Source organism: Hesperophylax consimilis, chromosome 26, assembly GCF_061612785.1.
Source record: "Hesperophylax consimilis isolate HC1 chromosome 26, BYU_Hcon_1.0, whole genome shotgun sequence".
Lineage (NCBI taxonomy): Eukaryota > Metazoa > Arthropoda > Insecta > Trichoptera > Limnephilidae > Hesperophylax > Hesperophylax consimilis.
In genome coordinates this window covers 8868679-8888976 of record NC_142861.1, presented here as the reverse complement: position 1 = coordinate 8888976, position 20298 = coordinate 8868679, and the positions used below count along the sequence as shown (strand labels likewise).

General features: G+C 34.9%; 1 protein-coding gene across 1 annotated transcript; it reads right to left on the bottom strand.

Moving 5' to 3' along the window:
• Positions 1 to 3870: 3870 nt before the first annotated feature.
• LOC149411071 (SPRY domain-containing protein 7) lies at positions 3871 to 19649 on the bottom strand. The gene is made up of 4 exons (XM_089647081.1): positions 19444 to 19649; positions 17418 to 17588; positions 10077 to 10400; positions 3871 to 8183 (listed from the first exon to the last, which is right to left on the bottom strand). The coding sequence occupies exons 1-4, from the start codon at positions 19544 to 19546 to the stop codon at positions 8086 to 8088; spliced, it is 696 nt and encodes a 231-aa protein (XP_089503207.1). The 5' UTR covers positions 19547 to 19649; the 3' UTR covers positions 3871 to 8085.
• Positions 19650 to 20298: the final 649 nt, after the last annotated feature.

The window sequence follows — 20298 nt, the reverse complement described above, 5'->3', positions numbered from 1 at the left end:
CGAAAAATGATTGTATTTAACCTTTTGAACGCGTTAATTTGCTCTGTTTTATCTATACCCGTACGCGGTACATATTTTCAAATACCTATGCACGCAATTAAATGTCAAATTATAGCATTCTGGCATGATTTATTGGACTATATAGACATAACAGATTATTCTCCACAATATGAAAACAAATCCTCGTGTGTCAACACTCTTAGATGTTTATAAAAACAAAATCATACAAAGACATACCGTATCTTTTGAATGTGGTCCCGCCATTCACTCGGCGTGTGTGTACTTAGGTGATAGACACAAGTGGGACACCATGATCATTTTTTGTTATGAAAACTTTTTCTAAAACTGGACACTTAAATTTTATGTCACTTAATATGATAACAAAATTGAACTAACGCCATCCGTTGACAAAATTGTAAACTATAGCACTCGAAGGCGCAAAGAGGCTCACTTGATTATCGATGTTTTTTAATGAAATACAATTTTATTTTCGAGAAATTCTTGTAGATGTCAGCATCGTGATAGTTCTACGAATGTTTAAGCGAGCGGGAAATAAATTTATGTCAAAAGACCGCTGGAATATCGGCATTCAAAGTTTCCGTATCAACTGTTGATACAGCCGCGTGTGAGTATGGACTTTTTGCCGTAACTACAGTTGATACGGCCGCGTGCAAAGAGTTAATTGAAATTTACAGGATATATTTTACTATTTTTCAACGTAATCGACGTCGAGATTGAGACATTTCTGTCGGGGCGCCAGTGTCATAGACCTCCCCCGCCAGCTCTTCACACTCTAGACACGTCCTCCAGCTTTCCCGACCTCCTGATTGTTGGAAAAACGTTTCCCACCCAAAAACTACTTTAGTTTAGTGAAATGGTGATAGTCCAAAGGCGCCAAGTCGGGTGAATGCAGGAGGCTCAGGATCCTCCTTCAGCAGTTCTGAATGGCTCTTCTAAGTTTTTTTTTAGGGTATTGCAGTCTCAGCATTAATGGTAGTCTTTTAAGGCATAAAATCCACCAAAAGAACCCCATTATCGTCCCAAAAAACAGATGTCGTCTTGAACTTTTTGATGGCTGGGGAAGATGAATGACGGCCACTGAAGTGATTGTCATTTGGATTCTGGGATGTGGTTACACACTTACGTCCCATCCCCCTATCGTCATGATATCACGATAGAGTTCGGAAAAGCCTCTCCCTCCTGTGCAAAAGTCACGCCATTTTGACGGTGCTCCAGTGAGAGCATTCTGAGCACACAACTTCTTGTAACCAAGTTTTTCCGACACAATATCACCAAGGAGACGAGAAATGTCGGGAAATTTTTCATGAAGGTGCTACACGTCCAGTGCGCCAACTTCCCTTCCATTTCCCTTGGCCTCGGGAGCTCTTGTAACCTTACTTTCTCCGTGCATTGACTCTCGTACATATATATATACATATTTGCCAAGCGTTCCAAAGTGGCGATAGACCCAACAGACCATTCCTTCCTTCCCAATATCCTTCCATCCCCAACTATCTTCAGCCTCGCAACATAGTCCATTTGGGAATGCCATAATCCCACTGGCCCTAGAAAATTGGAACTCTTATGTGATGACATTCACATAAAAATAAAATCTATTGCTTAAAGTGAGGGATGGGTGTATTGTACATAATGGTGTAGGAAAACACAACTTTTTAAAAATAATTTATTTAGTTTTACAATCCACTTTTATAACACCAATGAATGAATACGTAATACAATATTTCAACAGTGAATTACAGAGTAAGTTGTATATTTATGTATAAACTAGACATTTTATGAAACTCCTTATTTCACACGATTTTTAAATCTATATATAGTTCATTCATTATTTTGTAGACAACGCTTGAGATCAAAGATCAAAAATTTAAAACACAAGTGATAACAAACATCATTGTTATGTTCCTAGATTTTTTTTATGATAATATATCAAGAATTACATTTACAATCCAATGGGAAAATTAGGGAACAAAACGTAATATAATATTATATTGGTTTCAATATCAACCAAATTCCAACAAATGTGAAAATTTTAACTTCAAAATAAATGTCTCGCAGCAAAAAAGCAGATGTTTCCTATAAAATTCCATTTATTTTATTTTTGATTTATTTATTGATTTTAACTAAAATAGCGCTATATCATCCACATTACATTGGAGATTTTGAACAGATCAACAAAGAAAATAAGGGGTATTTTACCATCCTCTTGATAGCTTATCCAAAGGATACACAAAGATAATAAGGGGTATTTTTCCATCCTCTTGATAGCTTATCCAAAGGATAATGTATATTTACGATTTATTTATTCTATTAATAATTTTTATATACACAATCTACATGTTTCACAAACAATTTTTGCATCAGGAGTAATTTGTGAATATCTAAATAGTATAAAATAAAGTCGCTATCTGCGTCTGTCTGTTTGTGCGCTTAGTTCTTCTAAACTACGCAACGGATTTTAATTATTAGGGTTTTTACGTATAATCCATGCGTATTGAATTTACAGAAAGTAGAGAAAAGTCAGTTTTGTAATCAAGTCGTAAAAAAAAATATTTTCGGTCACTTACATTGCTAACGCTGGCTAAACCTTATCAGATACCTTAAAATAATGTACTCCGGAATTGTATATATTAAAAAGGTCTATAGAAAAGTCAGCAACGCCGGTTACACGTCCACTAGTATAAAAATAAAGTGATGTAAACTAAATTATTTGTCTTTTGAGTAAAATATATAATATCCTATGGATAAGTTATAAGAGGATGATATCGTAAAGTGATTAATAAGGAAATGCAATAATTATTCTTTTACCACTTGAAAACAAACAACCAAAACTTGTATATTATAATCTTCTTATAAATAATATTGCTCCAAAACTATTATAAAATAAAATAACTATGTGTAAAAATCAGACATTAATTTAACCGTTTTGAAAGCATTCACCAAAAGAAAGTTCCCTCCATCCCGCATGCAACATCAATATTATTAAAAAGTGAATAGTGCTTGGCGACATCAGAATTATGGATTCAACGGTAATTTTTTAAACTGAACTACCGAAAGGACAAATAAAATCATGCAACTAAATTCGATTTATACGTCGGATGATTAATATTTTGAAAAATTTAATATTGTTGGGTGTTAACTCTTGTTCGGTTTTTTGGACAAACATCTATTATCCATAGATTCTATTTGTTCATTTCTCAGAATAGTTCTCCCTTTCTGTCATTGTTAGAAATATGAACTAAACTGTGTTAGAAAGAATAAATACAAAACTATACATTCAAATATAGAAGTAAACCACAGAATAATTTAAATGTACACCTCTATAAAACCAAAGGTTCCGACCGCAATTTGAGAATTAATTATTTTTATATGAAACAATAAAAAAGTGAGGTGATGATAATATTTATAATTCATTTGTCAAATAAAATGCGTTTTTTTTTTCTTTCGTTATCAGTAATTTAAGTCAGTGTTTACATGAAAAAACTAAAGCTGAACCATTTTATTTGAAAAAATTATATATTTGAAGGCGTATTTCATCACCTTTTAAAAACAGTCATTAGTTTTCGGAGACATTCAGAAATAACCCATTTATTTGAATTTTATTGAGAAGTATAATACTATGACCGGTCAGTGGTTGAGTGGGCATAGCGCTTGGGTCTCACCCGAGCGTCGCGTGTTCGATTCCTCGGCTGGCTAAGTCCTCCATCACAACACAAGCAACATTTTCGGCTTTCTGTTGTGGTAGTAGGAGATTTTCAAACATTGTTGGGTTATTCGTAACCTGGGAATGTTTGTCTTTCTTTATAAAAAAAAAAAAAAAAATTCTCTGACGTAATGCTTCTCAAATTTAACGCTCTATATGCCAAAGTGTTATGTTCTATTTCTTAAAATTATAAATCTTTCTCTACAATGATAATATATTACATGTATTATCCTGATCTTACTCTTAAACGCTTCCCAGGCGATCACGCAATTAATGAGCATGTAAAAATGTATACTATCACGCTTAGGGCCGGCAATTGAAGCCGTCTGCTCCGGGCGCCGGCGTGCTAAGTCACCAAGGAACCAAGGCACTGACCTAACACCTAATACAAGCGCCAGGCGCCTTTTGGCTCAGGGCCGCTCCCTGATCACACAAATGCTCGTGATACGCGCCTAAGTATTACATTAATAATTAATTTTTTTAAAGATTATGTATTGCAAATAATTCGCCTAGGAAGCAGTTATTACATTATTTCCACAACACGTTATTTGGGTTAGCCCCAACCATAGACAATAGAAACAAAGGGAGATATGGCATGGAAGCGTGCCGACTGTCACTAAGCTACGACCAAGTTGCACGTACTATCAAAGGTACTATGCAATTAAAAATGATACGATTTGCAGTGGTACGGATGTACGATGTTGGTGAAACTGTTTCATACTAATAATGATTCCATGACAAATCTCCCCTATTTCAATTATCTACGGTCGTGACAATCTTAAATCATATCAAAAGTTAATATTGTTGAAATTAGTTGTATGAAAATAATTAATCAGTGCATGTCTTAATCTAAAAGAGGTACACATAAAAAACTATATAGATTCTTAAGAACAAATAAATAAGCACATTTAATACAACATCCATTATTTTGTAAATATTTGTAAAGATAATAAGAAAAACATAAGTTTTTGAAAGGACGTTTTGACGTAGGCAGGAGGGTAGAGAATTTTTCAAATCAATAAAGAATATGCAAAACTGAGCAATTGACATATGGATTATAAAAAACTACAAGATTTTTCTACGCCAATTATATTATTACACAATTTTTCCGGAACTAAGCCGAACGACTAACTGGAAAAAAGGCAGGTGATTGATATTTGGTACGAAATATTTTGAGTATCGCTTTTTCCTATGTGATTATTTCAGTTACTGTTGAGAAATGACATTACGAGTTGTAAATACTCAGAATCGCCCTCCAGAGTCGAAATGTAACTTGAAATATCTTTAATTGTGTGTAGTTAGTTGCCTGAATAGCCAAGTACTTCCCAACCTTCCTCTTTCTTATCTCCACTTCCCACAGCTTCACAACAGACCCCGAATTGGGAATGACATTTGGTGAAACCACAATGTCGGGTTTACACACATACATAATTTACAACAAAAATATATAAATTTGTTCTATACCACTTTAACTTTGGACGAATTTCCTGATGTAGGAAGGATGCTTCCTAAACCGGTAGAGTGTAATTAAAATTAAAGTGGTCTAAAACAAATTTATATATTTTTATTGTAAATTATGGCAATCCACAAAGTTAATGCTTATTACAAATACATACATAATTATTTATGAAAACAACAAAACATTTTTGCATGTTACTTTATACATATTATATTAACTGGATTAAAAATCTGACTTAAGTATTAATTAGTTATGCTTTTATGTAATATTTTAAGCTCATAAAATATGTAAGACAACTCTTGTCTGATAAATCATCTTCAGATAAGAATAGAGTATGTATTATTGACTTATAAATGGACTCTGCGATGAAGTAGTTATTATGTATAATATTTTATTAAATTACTTACTTTCATAATAATAAGTGATATAGACAATATTATATTATTTATTAAATTATCACACTTAGAAGAATTATTAAATAATATTTCTTACAAATAGCATATTACCTAAACATTAGTTCCTTGCACAAGTATCATTGACCACCGACTTAAATGATAATACAAAAAAAGCTAAAAGCACTTACAGAACTCGACTTGCCGGGATAGAATATCTATAAAGTAATATATAGGTAATACATATAATAATACATTTTTACATGTGTGGTATATTTGCAGCACGTTCAAGAGTAGTACTCTCAGTATTGCCCTGGCGAAAAACTACCATCCAGAATCGAAATTTTGCTTAGAGACTAAAATCTTAAAAATTTATATTAAATATTGCAAAATTTACAATTTTCAGGCAAATAATGCAAATTTTCATGCGATTTTCTGTTATTTTAAAATAAGAATTCTAACATTATACATGCTGAATATTTCTCTCTCTAAAGTTTTGACGGTGGAAATGCCGCATACTGGCATATATTTTTGATTTTGTAAAACAAAAAAGAGCTACAAAAAGCGTTATTCCAAAAAGTTAACACAAAATCACTTTTGTTGCAAAATACAACACAGCTTTTCTCAAAAATAAGAATTTCGCAAAAATAATATGAAAAATAGCACAAAATTTTCAGGTGACTAAGCCAATTTTTAAGCTCTCAGTACTGTTCAAATTGTTTTTAAATGTCCATTAATCTAATAAGAATAAAAGTTATGCTTACAATTTAAATATACCTACATATATTTCATAAATTGGGAAAGAAAGTTGGAGGATTCATATTTGATTCTGGGCAATATGTCTTTAACAGTCGAAAATACTCAAATCCCTATTTACCAACTTTCAAAGTACAAAAAATAACAAGGAATAAAAACGTTTTTTTTTTAAATAATGCATTTTTACTGACATGTCAACCCTTTGAACCCTGTAGGAGAAGTTGAAGGTGAACAAGTGACGTAAACTGGCACACGAATGGTGGGTAAACTTAATAGGTAATAGTCATAAGCCATTAGGTTGAGCACACAAATGGTGGGCACACTTAATAGGTAATAGTCATTAGCCATTAGGTTGAGCACACAAATGGTGGGCAAACTTAATAGGTAATAGTCATTAGCCATTAGGTTGAGCACACAAATGGTGGGCAAACTTAATAGGTAATAGTCATTAGCCATTAGGTTGAGCACACAAATGGTGGGCAAACTTAATAGGTAATAGTCATTAGCCATTAGGTTGAGCACACAAATGTAGGGCACACTTAATAGGTAATAGTCATTAGCCATTAGGTTGAGCACACGAATGGTGGGCAAACTTAATAGGTAATAGTCATTAGCCATTAGGTTGAGCACACAAATGGTGGGCAAACTTAATAGGTAATAGTCATTAGCCATTAGGTTGAGCACACAAATGGTGGGCAAACTTAATAGGTAATAGTCATTAGCCATTAGGTTGAGCACACAAATGGTGGGCAAACTTAATAGGTAATAGTCATTAGCCATTAGGTTGAGCACACAAATGTTGGGCACACTTAATAGGTAATAGTCATTAGCCATTAGGTTGAGCACACGAATGGTGGGCAAACTTAATAGGTAATAGTCACTAGCCATTAGGTTGAGCACACGAATGGTGGGCAAACTTAATAGGTAATAGTCATTAGCCATTAGGTTGAGCACACAAATGGTGGGCAAACTTAATAGGTAATAGTCATTAGCTATTAGGTTGAGCACACAAATGGTGGGAGGAAAATGATTTCCCTCAGGGCCTATGTCATCTTTTGAGATGCTGTGTGGAGGGCTTTTTAAGGAAAGGAAAGAGAGGAAGCTCTGGGCAGGTAAAAGGTAGAGGGTTGGGTAGGAATCTAGGGATCAGTGATCTCCCCTGGATCTGGCATGCAACGCAGCTGGTGGGCAGGCGTACCCTAAACACACCTCAACTGATGAACTTGGGCACCCCTGCTAAATCACCAAACTTAGAGAACCATTTGGGGTGACCTATGACAGAGGTGTTGGTTATCAAATAAGTGGTCCTCGGGGTGGCGGTACCCAAACCCTCATCCGAAATTATTATATATACTTATTATAGATTTTGATAGAATGTTATTGTTGCCAACTACAATAGTACTGCCCAGCTGTAATTTTAGTTTGGATAAAAGTAATTGAAAACTGAAATTCAAAACAAATTTAAGTTCACTGAACCAGATTTCACGCAGGACAAACAAACGCACAGAATTTTTCACTATTCACCCAACTTGACAAGAGCTATCAAAACCATAAAAGCATAAACACCAAATTTATATAGTTTAATAAAAAGATAGAAGACAGTTTTGTCTCACCAGAGAAGCAATTAAGACTTGGGGGATGGAATGTCTGCTTGTAAGGGTGAAGATCTGAGGGTTCAAAGGGTTAAGAGATGAATAACGATATCTGGGGAATTTCCATAATAAATAGGGAATTTGCGATAGATGAGGTTAAAGTAGTTAAAGTAGGGACTGTTCCAACATAATTTTTTCAAATCCTAGCGGAGCGGGGTAGTGGAAATTCTCCAGTATTAGATCCAAGATGGCGCCATCGTCAACTGAAATAAGAAATAAAATAATAATATAATTATTGTTCATGTTCATATATTCATAAAGACAGTGGTGCAATCAACTACACTCCCCTTATTCTGTTCAACTATATTACTGTTAATCCTTGATGGCTGATCAAACACTGAAGAGTGCCGAAAATCGGGAGTCAATTAGGACCGCTGTGTCAATTAGGACTGTGTCAAAAAATCAAGAGGAATGCTTTTACAGGAGAGAAAATCAACAGGAATGCTTTTACAGGAGAGAAAATCAACAGGAATGTTTTTACAGGAGAGAAAATTAACAGGAATGCTTTTACAGGAGAGAAAATCAACAGGAATGCTTTTACAGGAGAGAAAATCAACAGGAATGTTTTTTATAGGAGAGAAAATTAACAGGAATGCTTTTACAGGAGAGAAAATCAACAGGAATGCTTTTACAGAAGAGAAAATCAAGAGGAATGCTTTTACAGGAGAGAAAATCAAGAGGAATGCTTTTACAGGAGAGAAAATCAAGAGGAATGCTTTTACAGGAGAGAAAATCAAGAGGAATGCTTTTACAGGAGAGAAAATCAACAGGAATGCTTTTACAGGAGAGAAAATCAAGAGGAATGCTTTTACAGGAGAGAAAATCAACAGGAATGCTTTTACAGGAGAGAAAATCAACAGGAATGCTTTTACAGGAGAGAAAATCAAGAGGAATGCTTTTACAGGAGAGAAAATCAAGAGGAATGCTTTTACAGGAGAGAAAATCAAGAGGAATGTTTTTACAGGAGAGAAAATTAACAGGAATGCTTTTACAGGAGAGAAAATCAACAGGAATGCTTTTACAGAAGAGAAAATCAAGAGGAATGCTTTTACAGGAGAGAAAATCAACAGGAATGCTATACAGGAGAGAAAATCAAGAGGAATGCTTTTACAGGAGAGAAAATCAACAGGAATGCTTTTACAGAAGAGAAAATCAAGAGGAATGCTTTTACAGGAGAGAAAATCAACAGGAATGCTATACAGGAGAGAAAATCAAGAGGAATGCTTTTACAGGAGAGAAAATCAAGAGGAATGCTTTTACAGGAGAGAAAATCAACAGGAATGCTTTTACAGGAGAGAAAATCAACAGGAATGCTATACAGGAGAGAAAATCAAGAGGAATGCTTTTACAGGAGAGAAAATCAAGAAGAATGCTTTTACGGGAGAGAAAATCAACAGGAATGCTATACAGGAGAGAAAATCAAGAGGAATGCTTTTACAGGAGAGAAAATCAAGAGGAATGCTTTTACAGGAGAGAAAATCAACAGGAATGCTATACAGGAGAGAAAATCAAGAGGAATGCTTTTACAGGAGAGAAAATCAAGAGGAATGCTTTTACAGGAGAGAAAATCAACAGGAATGCTATACAGGAGAGAAAATCAAGAGGAATGCTTTTACAGGAGAGAAAATCAAGAAGAATGCTTTTACAGGAGAGAAAAAAATTGTAAGCAATTCAATCACATAACTTTTCATTTCATAAAAGAAGGAAAGTCTCCCAACAATTACAAGTAATTAGAAGAAAAAAAAATGGTTTTTCACTGTTTTCACCTCGGCTTCACTCTTTTAAGGAAGCAATTTGTAACTTACAGCTTTTTGAATTAGGATAATTGATATTATCCAATGTCTAGTTGTGAAGAATGAATGAATTCAGACATTTTACCATATATTTTCGTGTGGTAGATACTTGCAATGGTAGTCTTTCGGAGAATCGAAACATTCCTTTAAGTGGTACTTCCACGACTCCTTCTCTTGCCTACTACTTTCAGACTCACAACATACCCTAATTGGGAATGTAATACTTCCACTAACTCCAGATGGTTGGGATCAGATGAGACTCTAGTGCAGTACTAAAACAAGAAGAAAAAAATCCTCACTCACCATACAGTGCGGGAAAAACTGTTCCTTTCACATTGGAGATTGGAATTTCCATATTACGTCCATTCAAAAAGAAATTGATTTGAATGTGGTCGTAGGCCACCCCGACCGTGTCTCCCTCCACGGGGGTAACGTGGGCCCCCGTGGCGGCCGTTGCCACATGGCCGCTGGGCGACGGAGGGCAGTTATTGAGTAGGTCGGCGGTGGCCAGGCCTGGCGCCACAGAGGGTGAGGGCGGCCGATCCACCGTCAGTCGGTACAGCTCCTGGTTGTTGTGACGGATTGTCCCGTCGCTGTTGAGACACCACGATTCTTTGTCCATGCCGCCTGGACAAAATAAATTATGATTTTAGTACATGCCTAATTTACCAATACAATTAATTCTGTAAGTATAGGAAGATGGGAGATATGTTCTATTCTAAAGGGAAAAATCTAGGATTTTAATAAGAATGGATATCGCCATTACCGTGTTATTTCTAAATCGTGTAAAAACAGAAATTATTTAACAGTATTTTTGAATTAATCTTTTAAATTGATTACATTTTCGTGTGCTGGCTCAAAATCGTAGTGGACCAGCTGATTCTATTTTTGTAATAACTTGCATGTTTTTTTTGCAAAATTATGTTTTTGTAAATTGTACCATCTTACCAGATAACGTATTGATACATTTATAAAAAAAATATATATATAATCTACCATATGTAATATACTTGATATTAGTGTACATGGTCACTGATAGATGGCACTAATAGTAGTCTATTGGGTTACCCCATAGATGGCGTTTTAGCTGTCAAGTATTGTAGAGATTGGGAGTATAATAAATAAAGTAGGAACCTCAAGGTCGGAGTCCATATTATTTCAACCGCCTGCAAAATAAGATATCAGAGTCTGTTGTCAGTCTTTCACATTAAAGTGCAAAGTGATTTGTTAAAGCTGGAGTTTTATTTAATAAGAGAGTTTGTGAGAAAACCCGGGATACAACAGAATAACTAGTTATATTCAGATAACCCGGAGATACAACAGAATAACTAGTTATATTCAGATAACCCGGTGATACAACAGAATAACTTAGTTATATTCAGATAACTCGGAGACACAACAGAATAACTAGTTATATTCAGATAACTTGGAGACACAACAGAATAACTTAGTAATATTCAGATAACCCGGAGATACAACAGAATAACTAGTTATATTCAAATAACCCGGAGGTACAACATAATAACTAGTTATATTCAGATAACCCGGTGATACAACAGAATAACTTAGTTATATTCAGATAACTCGGAGACACAACAGAATAACTAGTTATATTCAGATAACTTGGAGACACAACAGAATAACTTAGTAATATTCAGATAACTTGGAGACACAACAGAATAACTAGTTATATTCAGATATCCCAGAGATACAAAAGAATACATAACTAATTATATTCAGAAAACAGAGTTTTTGAAAATATCCTTTCAGGGTAATTTGTTCGCTTTCATTTACTGTTATTGTCGTGATGAAAATTATGATCTATACGGTGTTAGAAAGAAAAATTATCACGCTTTATATTCAAATCTAGAAGATAACCATAGTAGAATCAAAATATACACCTTTATGAAATCAAAGTTTCTGACCGCAATTTGAAAAAACTTACGGAGATTTTTAATTTTTTTATTAATTATTTTTATATGAAATGACAAAAAAATGAGGTGACATTAACATTGATAATACATTTATCTAATAAAATAAGTTTGTTTTCATATATTTTTTCGTTATCAGTAATTTTAGTTACAAAAACGTAAAGTGAATGATTTTAATTCATTTTAAATTTTAGCATTAAAAATTTTTACATTTCAAAAAAACATATATTTATTACCTTTTTTAAAACAGTTTTTAGTTTTCGGTTACATTCAGAAATATTCCTATTATTTGGATATTAGTGCAAAGCGGAAATACCTTGGGCCTAAGGAGTTAGCTATGTTGGCGCACAAGAGGTTAACTAACTGAACACAAAATTAATAGACTGCGCTGCTTCTCATTTGGAATATAATTTTACCAAACATAATATTATTATATATCATGATGTATTTAATAAAAAAAGTACAAAGTTCTTCTACATATATTGTGACCAACAAAAAATGCAAAAATGGGTTATTATGTACATAATGACAATGATGTCAGTTTCTTTGCGTTTTTAAGGTCATGGTCACAGTTCATTCTTCAGGAAATTGCGTTTTCGAGTCAAAAGTATTATTTAATATAATTGCAGCATCATTTACAATAAATTGAAAGTCATTTATTGACAACTAGCCGACGTGATACTGGAGGTTATCCTTAGGATATAAACATTGTTACGAACTGGGGTTTGCTGGCTCCACGATGGTAGCCAGTTCCGGCTTTTCAGCTTCAGTAGGTAGAATCATGGGACTCTAATTATTTAGCTCAGGTTTTGGGTCGGCAGGGTATGCCTTTACACAGGGAACATTCAACAATTCAAGACTCCACTCCCTCGTCAAATGAAACACCTATATGGGAATGATTAATGAGTGTATTTACAGGTCAAAAGGCACATAGAATATCAAAAAAAGGGGACACAACATACATCATAAATTATTCCTGGCTGATTGAATTGAACAAATCTCTTTCTCATATTGGCTCCGTCTGGCAGCCGTCTTTAACAGGCATTTAAAGAAGGCACATAGTAGGGCAAAGGTGTGGTGCACGCTTACATGAGTTGTCCCGGGGGTTGCAGGAGTTGCGAGGCCAGCGAGGTGTTACTTCCAGACATTGTAGAGTGGAAACCAAGGTAGTAATCGTCAACACGCGCAAAACTTGCGCATGCTAGGCTATGGTGATGTTGAGGAGCCGGGGCCGGGCGCACAGCGTCCGAGGCCGAGTTTTGGTGTTTAAAACCACACGTATTGTCGAGCCCAGAGCTAGAGTTGCAGTGAAGATGGCCGCACGGTCATAAAAACCGTTGGGCTTCCGCGTCGGTGCGCAGTATACATGCGCGCCGTTCTGCGCTGCCTAGTTCTGCGTTGAATTTAGTTTCGCGGGGATTTTAAAATGTGTTTGAGAGATCTGTTTAGTGACAACATATACCATCGCGGACTTTCCTGTAGGTCTTTTTAAGATATATGATTCCGTAGTACATTATTTTGATGTATCTCCTAAGGTTTAGCCAGCGCAATGTAAGCGCCTGAAAATATTTTTTTACTACTTGATTACAAAAAATTGACTTTTCTCTACTTTCTATAAATATATTATCCATTTACCATATATTCTGGAAGGTTTATATATATATAAACCTTCCGGTAGCTATTCTCTAAAAGATAGTGAAAACCCTATCAAAATCCATTGCATGATTTACAAGAACTAAGCGCACAAACAGACAGACGCGTATAGTGACAATGTTTTATACTATTTAAAGATTTTACGTGTTATTGAATCTTGGTTATGTGAAGCATCATTTTATACAATAGTTGGTCATGTGACGCATCATTTTATACAATAGTTGGTTATGTGACGCATCATTTTATACAATAGTTGGTTATGTGATGCATCATTTTATACAATAGTTTGTTATGTGATGCATCATTTTATACAATAGTTGGTTATATCACCCATCATTTTATACAATAGTTGCATTGCGAAAAACATGTACTATATTTTGCAATCGACCCATGACAAAACATGTACTATATTTTGCAATCGACCCATGACAAAACATGTACTATATTTTGCAATCGACCCATGAAAAAACATGTACTATATTTAGCAATCGACCCATGAAAAAACATTTACTATATTTTGCAATCGACCCATGACAAAACATGTACTATATTTTGCAATCAACCCACGACAAAACATGTACTATATATTGCAATCGACCCATGAAAAAACATGTACTATATTTTGCAATCGACCCATGAAAAAACATGTACTATATTTTGCAATCGACCCATGACAAAACATGTACTATATTTTGCAATCAACCCACGACAAAACATGTACTATATTTTGCAATCGACCCATGAAAAAACATGTACTATATTTTGCAATCGACCCATGAAAAAACATGTACTATATTTTGTAATAGACCCATGAAAAATCACATATTTAAAAAAATACAAATAAAATTGCCAAGGGCGATAATCTTTCCCCGATCAACTGCTTGGAAGGCAACAATACTGCCCATTACATAACCTATTTAAAGAAAGGCGGCATAAATTCATTGTATGTTATGTTGTATATTTTAGAATTTAAGAAAGTTACATAATGTACACAACCAAAATGATGTTTAGTTAATAGTTGGATATTTTGGATTAATGATGTACTTATAAAAAAAATTGCTTCAGTATCACCATCAAACGCTTGCTTCGAATTGACTACAACTAACCCAAGCAATGCCATGTCTGTATTTTTTCCTCAATTCGTTCCCCAATTACATCAGTCTAACATTGACACCGTGCTATATCAAACCTTAATATGACACACCATGTTGATTACCAATCTGTTCTAGATCATGCGCAACCCATCCATCAGAATTTACCATCTAATTACAATGTTCAATTATGAAATTATATATTATAATCTAATAAAAGGAAAACTGTTTTGCTTGTAGAGCCAGTAAGGCTGGTGATCTAATGTTTTGGCCGGGCACTGTCTGTATTAGGGTCGAGGCCGTTTACACACAAACTCAATGCAACTTTACTTATAGATATTGTTTTTCATGTGAGTCACATTTCACGGAAAATTATACTCCCGCAACTGCACTGCCAATACGTCAAAATGGGGTGTTTTAAGATAAGCCCAGTGTGACAAATGTAGAAAAAAAGTGCAAGGCTGATGTAAGCGTAATGAGTGAGATCATGAAAGGGACGCTTAGATGGTTTGGTCATGTAGAGCGAATGAGCGAAGAAAGGAGTGTAAGGAAAATATATGATGCAAATGTGAATTGTAGCAGAAGTCGGGGACGCCCGAGGAAGACATGGAACGACCAAGTGAATCAGATACTTGAGTCGGGCCATGTCAAGAGTCAGAATAATAGAAGAGTATGTATGAGACGATGTATTGATTGTGAATGAGGTAAGGATTGTGTGCCAAGACTGAGTTGTTTGGCGGTCTGTCCTCTCTGCACTAAAAACGGCGTGATGGTTAGTTAGTTAGCTGTGCTCCAAGTGCATATTTTTCACATTATGTAAATACGATGTTAAAAAATAAGTGGGATCTTCCTTGGATAGATTCTGGACTATATTCTATGGTAATTTAATAACAAAACAATTACTAACTTTTATGATTTATAAGCAAGATGATTGCATGGAAATATATTTTTTTTAATTTTTGTAATGTATTTTATGTGTACCAAAGATGCCATTTATTAGGTGATAAACCAAAAAAAATAAAACTATAATATATGTAAAAAAGACAAACAGAACCTCACATCTGAATGTATTATGACAGCTGCGAAAACGTATTTACTCGGTGTAATAAAAAAGTAATAAATTGGAACAAGTTATTAACCCTTTAAATGCCAAGAATTCAGTAGCATCAAAAGTCAGGTGTCACCGGATCATATATACGAGGGTAGTCTGAAAGTTTCCGACCTAACAAAGAAATACAAATATACATAATCTCCTTGTAAGTCTATACACTTCTCCCGGCGATGCTCCCATCTCTTTACACGTCGAAATAATAGTTAGTCTTCCTCTGAAAAATAGTTATTTACGAAGGTGACGGCTGATTCATTAGACGAAAATTTCTGCCCTCCGAACTCAACTCTTAGCCGAGGAAACAAAAAGAAGTCATTTCTAGCTAGATCTGATGAGTGAGGAGGGTGTGCAAGCAGTTTAAACCGCAATTTGTGAATTTTCGCCATAGCAATCGCTCATGTGTGAGAATCAAAAAGAGTATTTTTGAATAACGTAACTTTTGTATTTATAACAAGTAGCCAACCTATAATTCTATTGTTTATTCGTGGAGCCAGATTATTTTGTTTAAAAGACAATCACAATCCAAATATTCCAACCACACTCGTAGATGATATTCCACTAAAAGTACCAAATTCCAAACCAGTACAAAAGTACCGAGTTAACTGTCTACATTTTAATTTTGATAGTGCAGGGCATATGTATACTGAAAACAAAGCGTGTGTTCTGCAGTCTTGTCTTAAAAAATGCAAATAGGACATATTAAGAAAAAAAAAAACATTGGCAGCTAAACCGAAAACAAATTACAAAAGTACTTTTGTTTTGCAATTTTATTTGGAAAGTCACTGCGCTCTGAATTCAACGTAATCGCTAAAAAAACTGCACAATATCCCTATCTTGATGGCACTCTTCTACCAAACATAGCCTCAGTTCAAACGCACTGCATACATACAAAACACCCCATTATGTAAAATGTGCCCTTCATAGTGTAACACGTCTTTACATTACGCAACTAAATAATATCAACTATATAGTTATAATATTATATTAATGCGATGATACATAATAAAGGTATGTATCCATTATCATACTATGACTCTATCAAATCTAAATTATAATAGAAGTTCTTAAACTTTAATAAGTTGCGAAATAAAAATATGTTTGTTTTTGAAATTTGTATTCAGAATGTGTACAGAAACGGGTAGCTACATGAAGTTTAGCCATGACTTTCTTAGATAAGAACTTGCTTTGGGTGGAGAGGCTTGATTTGAATGCGAAATTCAATGTAGGTGGGAACCCTTTGGCCTTGTAACTATACATAAAAAATACTATTACGCCTATTATGAAAGCATTTTTTTACTTACCTCGAATTGAACTAATAAGTTATACTATAATATGTTGAATCTTATTAAGTCAATGAAATAACACAAAAATTAACGTTTTCTGGATTTTCAAAACAAAATGCAAGTTTATTAATCCCTTCGCTATGCAGCAAAAAAATTTTTAGAGTTATTTATTTTCTACGTTATCGTGATTCGACGTCAACGTGACTCAACGCCAATGTGACACAATGACAAAGTGACTCAACGTCAACGAGAATTGACATCATTCAATGTGAATTATTCAACGTCAACGTCATTGTGACTCAATGTCAATGTGACCCAAAATCGACATGAACCAAGATCAACGTTAACAAGACTCTATGTCAACGTGATTTAACATCAATGTGAACCACTATCAATGTTACTCAACAACAGTGTGAATCAACGTCAATATGACTCAATGTGAATCAATATCAATATGACTCAATTTGGGTGTGACTCACAGGCAACCCCTTTCAAGGTAAGAATTAAAACTATGCTTTATTGTGACTCAAAGTGCTTGTGACTTAAAATCAATGTGACGCAACGTCAATGTGACTCACCGTGCACTCTATCCAGATCCGTGTTCCGAGTGGCGAGCCCTACAGCCCAGACCCCGCCCTGCTGCAACTTCACCTCGAAGTAGGACTTGGACTGCACCAGGGGGGCGCTGCCCAGCGCGCAGCCCGACCCGCACACACGCTGGCCCCCCTTCACTATCACCACCTCATGGCCTGGAACACAAATACCATACCAAATTACTAAACGTAAATGTACACATTATCAAGAGAATACCGAGACATGAGAATAGAAGATATAAGAGAGAATACGTTCCAGGGTTAAAGCCGTTGAAATGAAATTGTTGAGAGGTGTGACAGAAGTTACAAAGTGGAATTGAATAAGAAGCTCGATGATCCGAGATTGGCTTAATATCAAAGCTGTCCTACGCTTCATAGAAAAGTCGCAATTGATTGGTTACTTATTAAGTATTCCAGAAAACTAAATTCCACTAAAAATTCCAAGTGTGATTCCAGAGGGAAGACGTGCAGTGGACTATCCCAGGCAAAGTTGGGAGTAGCGACTCCAGAGGCTGTGTGCTGTGTGCGAAGAGAGGCTGGGCCTGCTGTGAAAGGAGGCCGCAAGAGTGGCGCAGAGCGGGAACACCTGGAGACACCTTGAGGATGCGATAGGTCCCCCGACCCAAATAGGACAAGGGGAAGTAGATGAGATGCATACTTGGAGAATGAATACTATTAAACACTTGTCTTCTACTTATGTCTAAAGCGACAGTCACTAGTTCAGTCACTTAAGTTTAGGGGGTCTAGCATGGTCAAATCGATAACCTTACAATATTGGATTGATTGGCTTAACTGACAACGATTTCCCGAGCACGGTCGTGCTCGTGAGGAGAGTCAATATTAACAAGGAAATAAATAAGAAATCACTTTACAATGGCAACACTGGAGGGTATTATCTATGGATCGACAGCTGGTACTCTTTGACACTAAAAAGCGAGTAAATTGGTCAATGAGGTATTTAGCCATAACTTGTGGTTTCTGAACAACTTTCTGAATTCCGTTTCTTCTGAAACAGATTCAATTGATCACATATACGACGCCTTTCAATTCTACAAGCTTCATTAGTCTGCCTCTGTTCATTACTAAGCCAGTACATTTAAATGACGAATGACATTGTTTTAAAAAGTTGTATGTGTATATTGACAGTTAACTGAAACTGCGACGGCCAAGACACCGTGCTTAATTAAGCAGATTTTGTCTACCGGCTGTCGGAATGAATTGTTGACTGTTAGCACGGATTTAGTCAATATCATCTTGACATCGGTTTTAACACTTCTTCTTTCTGCATGTTTATTAGAGAGAATACTCTTTGGTGGTACGCTTGTTCAATTTTTGTTACATTTCCTGCAAAGCGGAGCCAATTTTATGAATCAATGGTGTATAAATGTGACAAAAATAGTATGTTTAATAAATACACAATTACGTAGGAGGCATATCCCTCCATCATAATGGTCTAAATAGTTAAAACATTAACATAGCATTCAAACAGGTTCCACATTACGTGTATCATATGCTAGTTTTTTATTTATTGATTCTGGTAAATTGAAACAATCTGGATAGATGGAATTTTACTTATTTGAGAATAGATGTCTTAAACACATATATCAAGTGATAGATGATGCATGTTTCACGCTCTATTTTGTATTAATAGTTATTGTTTTGACATGAACAGAATATTCTATAAAATCAATTGTATGGTAATACATTCAAACAGAATATGACGAAAAACAAAATAATAACATCGATATTAGAAGTGATACGGAAAGGAGAATGTGATTGGAGGGAGCAATAGTAAATAAGAACTTCCCTAACGGTGTTTTTAATGTGAAACAGTGCAATATGATATGAAGAAGAAAAAACTATGTTTTATAGTGGTTGCAATTTAAATTCAAAAGTTCGACCAAATGTTTAATTATGTCTGTACATCGGTAATTATGTTGAAAATAGCAGCATATTAAATAAAACCGAATCGTATGGTGAAACATATAAACAAACAAAATAAAACAGTTACCCATATGTGACGTATCCAATTGAATTGGGTTTTCTTTCGGCCTGATCGGAACGCTAGGTGTAAGGCTAAAACCATTTAAACATCCTCTTAAACAACAAAACATTTTGTATCTTGTCCACAAATATTTAGTCCTAACCTAATAGTAAACTCAGACGAAACGTCAAATTAATTTAGCATTTCTGTTTTCGAGTTTTGACAGTTCTTTCTAGAGAAGTTCACGCCGGTGAAACATGGCTGCATTTGCAGAAAACGAAATAATTAAAGTTTGAAAAGCTTGTTTTCCTGCTTATTTCTATTATTTTTTTGTTCCGGACTTCTCACCGGCGCCATTTTTGAAAATGAATACATGACAACTACTGCTAATGCGTAATTTTAAATTAAGCACCGCGTGATTATTTTTTATGGTTAATATAGTTATTTCCTTTCTAACTGGATAAACTATTGTGTTGTCTACTATATTTTTTTCGGATTCTTTCTAACGGTTTATTGAGTCGACGATTTGGGGCCACCATACATTTTTGTTGCAAACGCATTGCCGTGAGAACTAATTTTATCATACAAGATAATCTCGTTCTAATCATTATAGGTAAAAAATATAAACTTATTACTATCCAGATTTGAGGGACTTAACGCATTTTTCTAACCGGCACGCGCGGCACTATCAGTTTAAACATCGAATATCGATATTTTTTAATGTTTTTAATTTGAAAACATCAAATCACATCACCGGAGACCAAATTTTCGTTTACATTTCTTAATCCAAATAATGTCAGGAATCGCTAATTAAAGTAGGTCAAGTACATTCATTAACACCCTCTGTATGTTCTACAAACTTTGGGAGCTGCGGTAATGTTG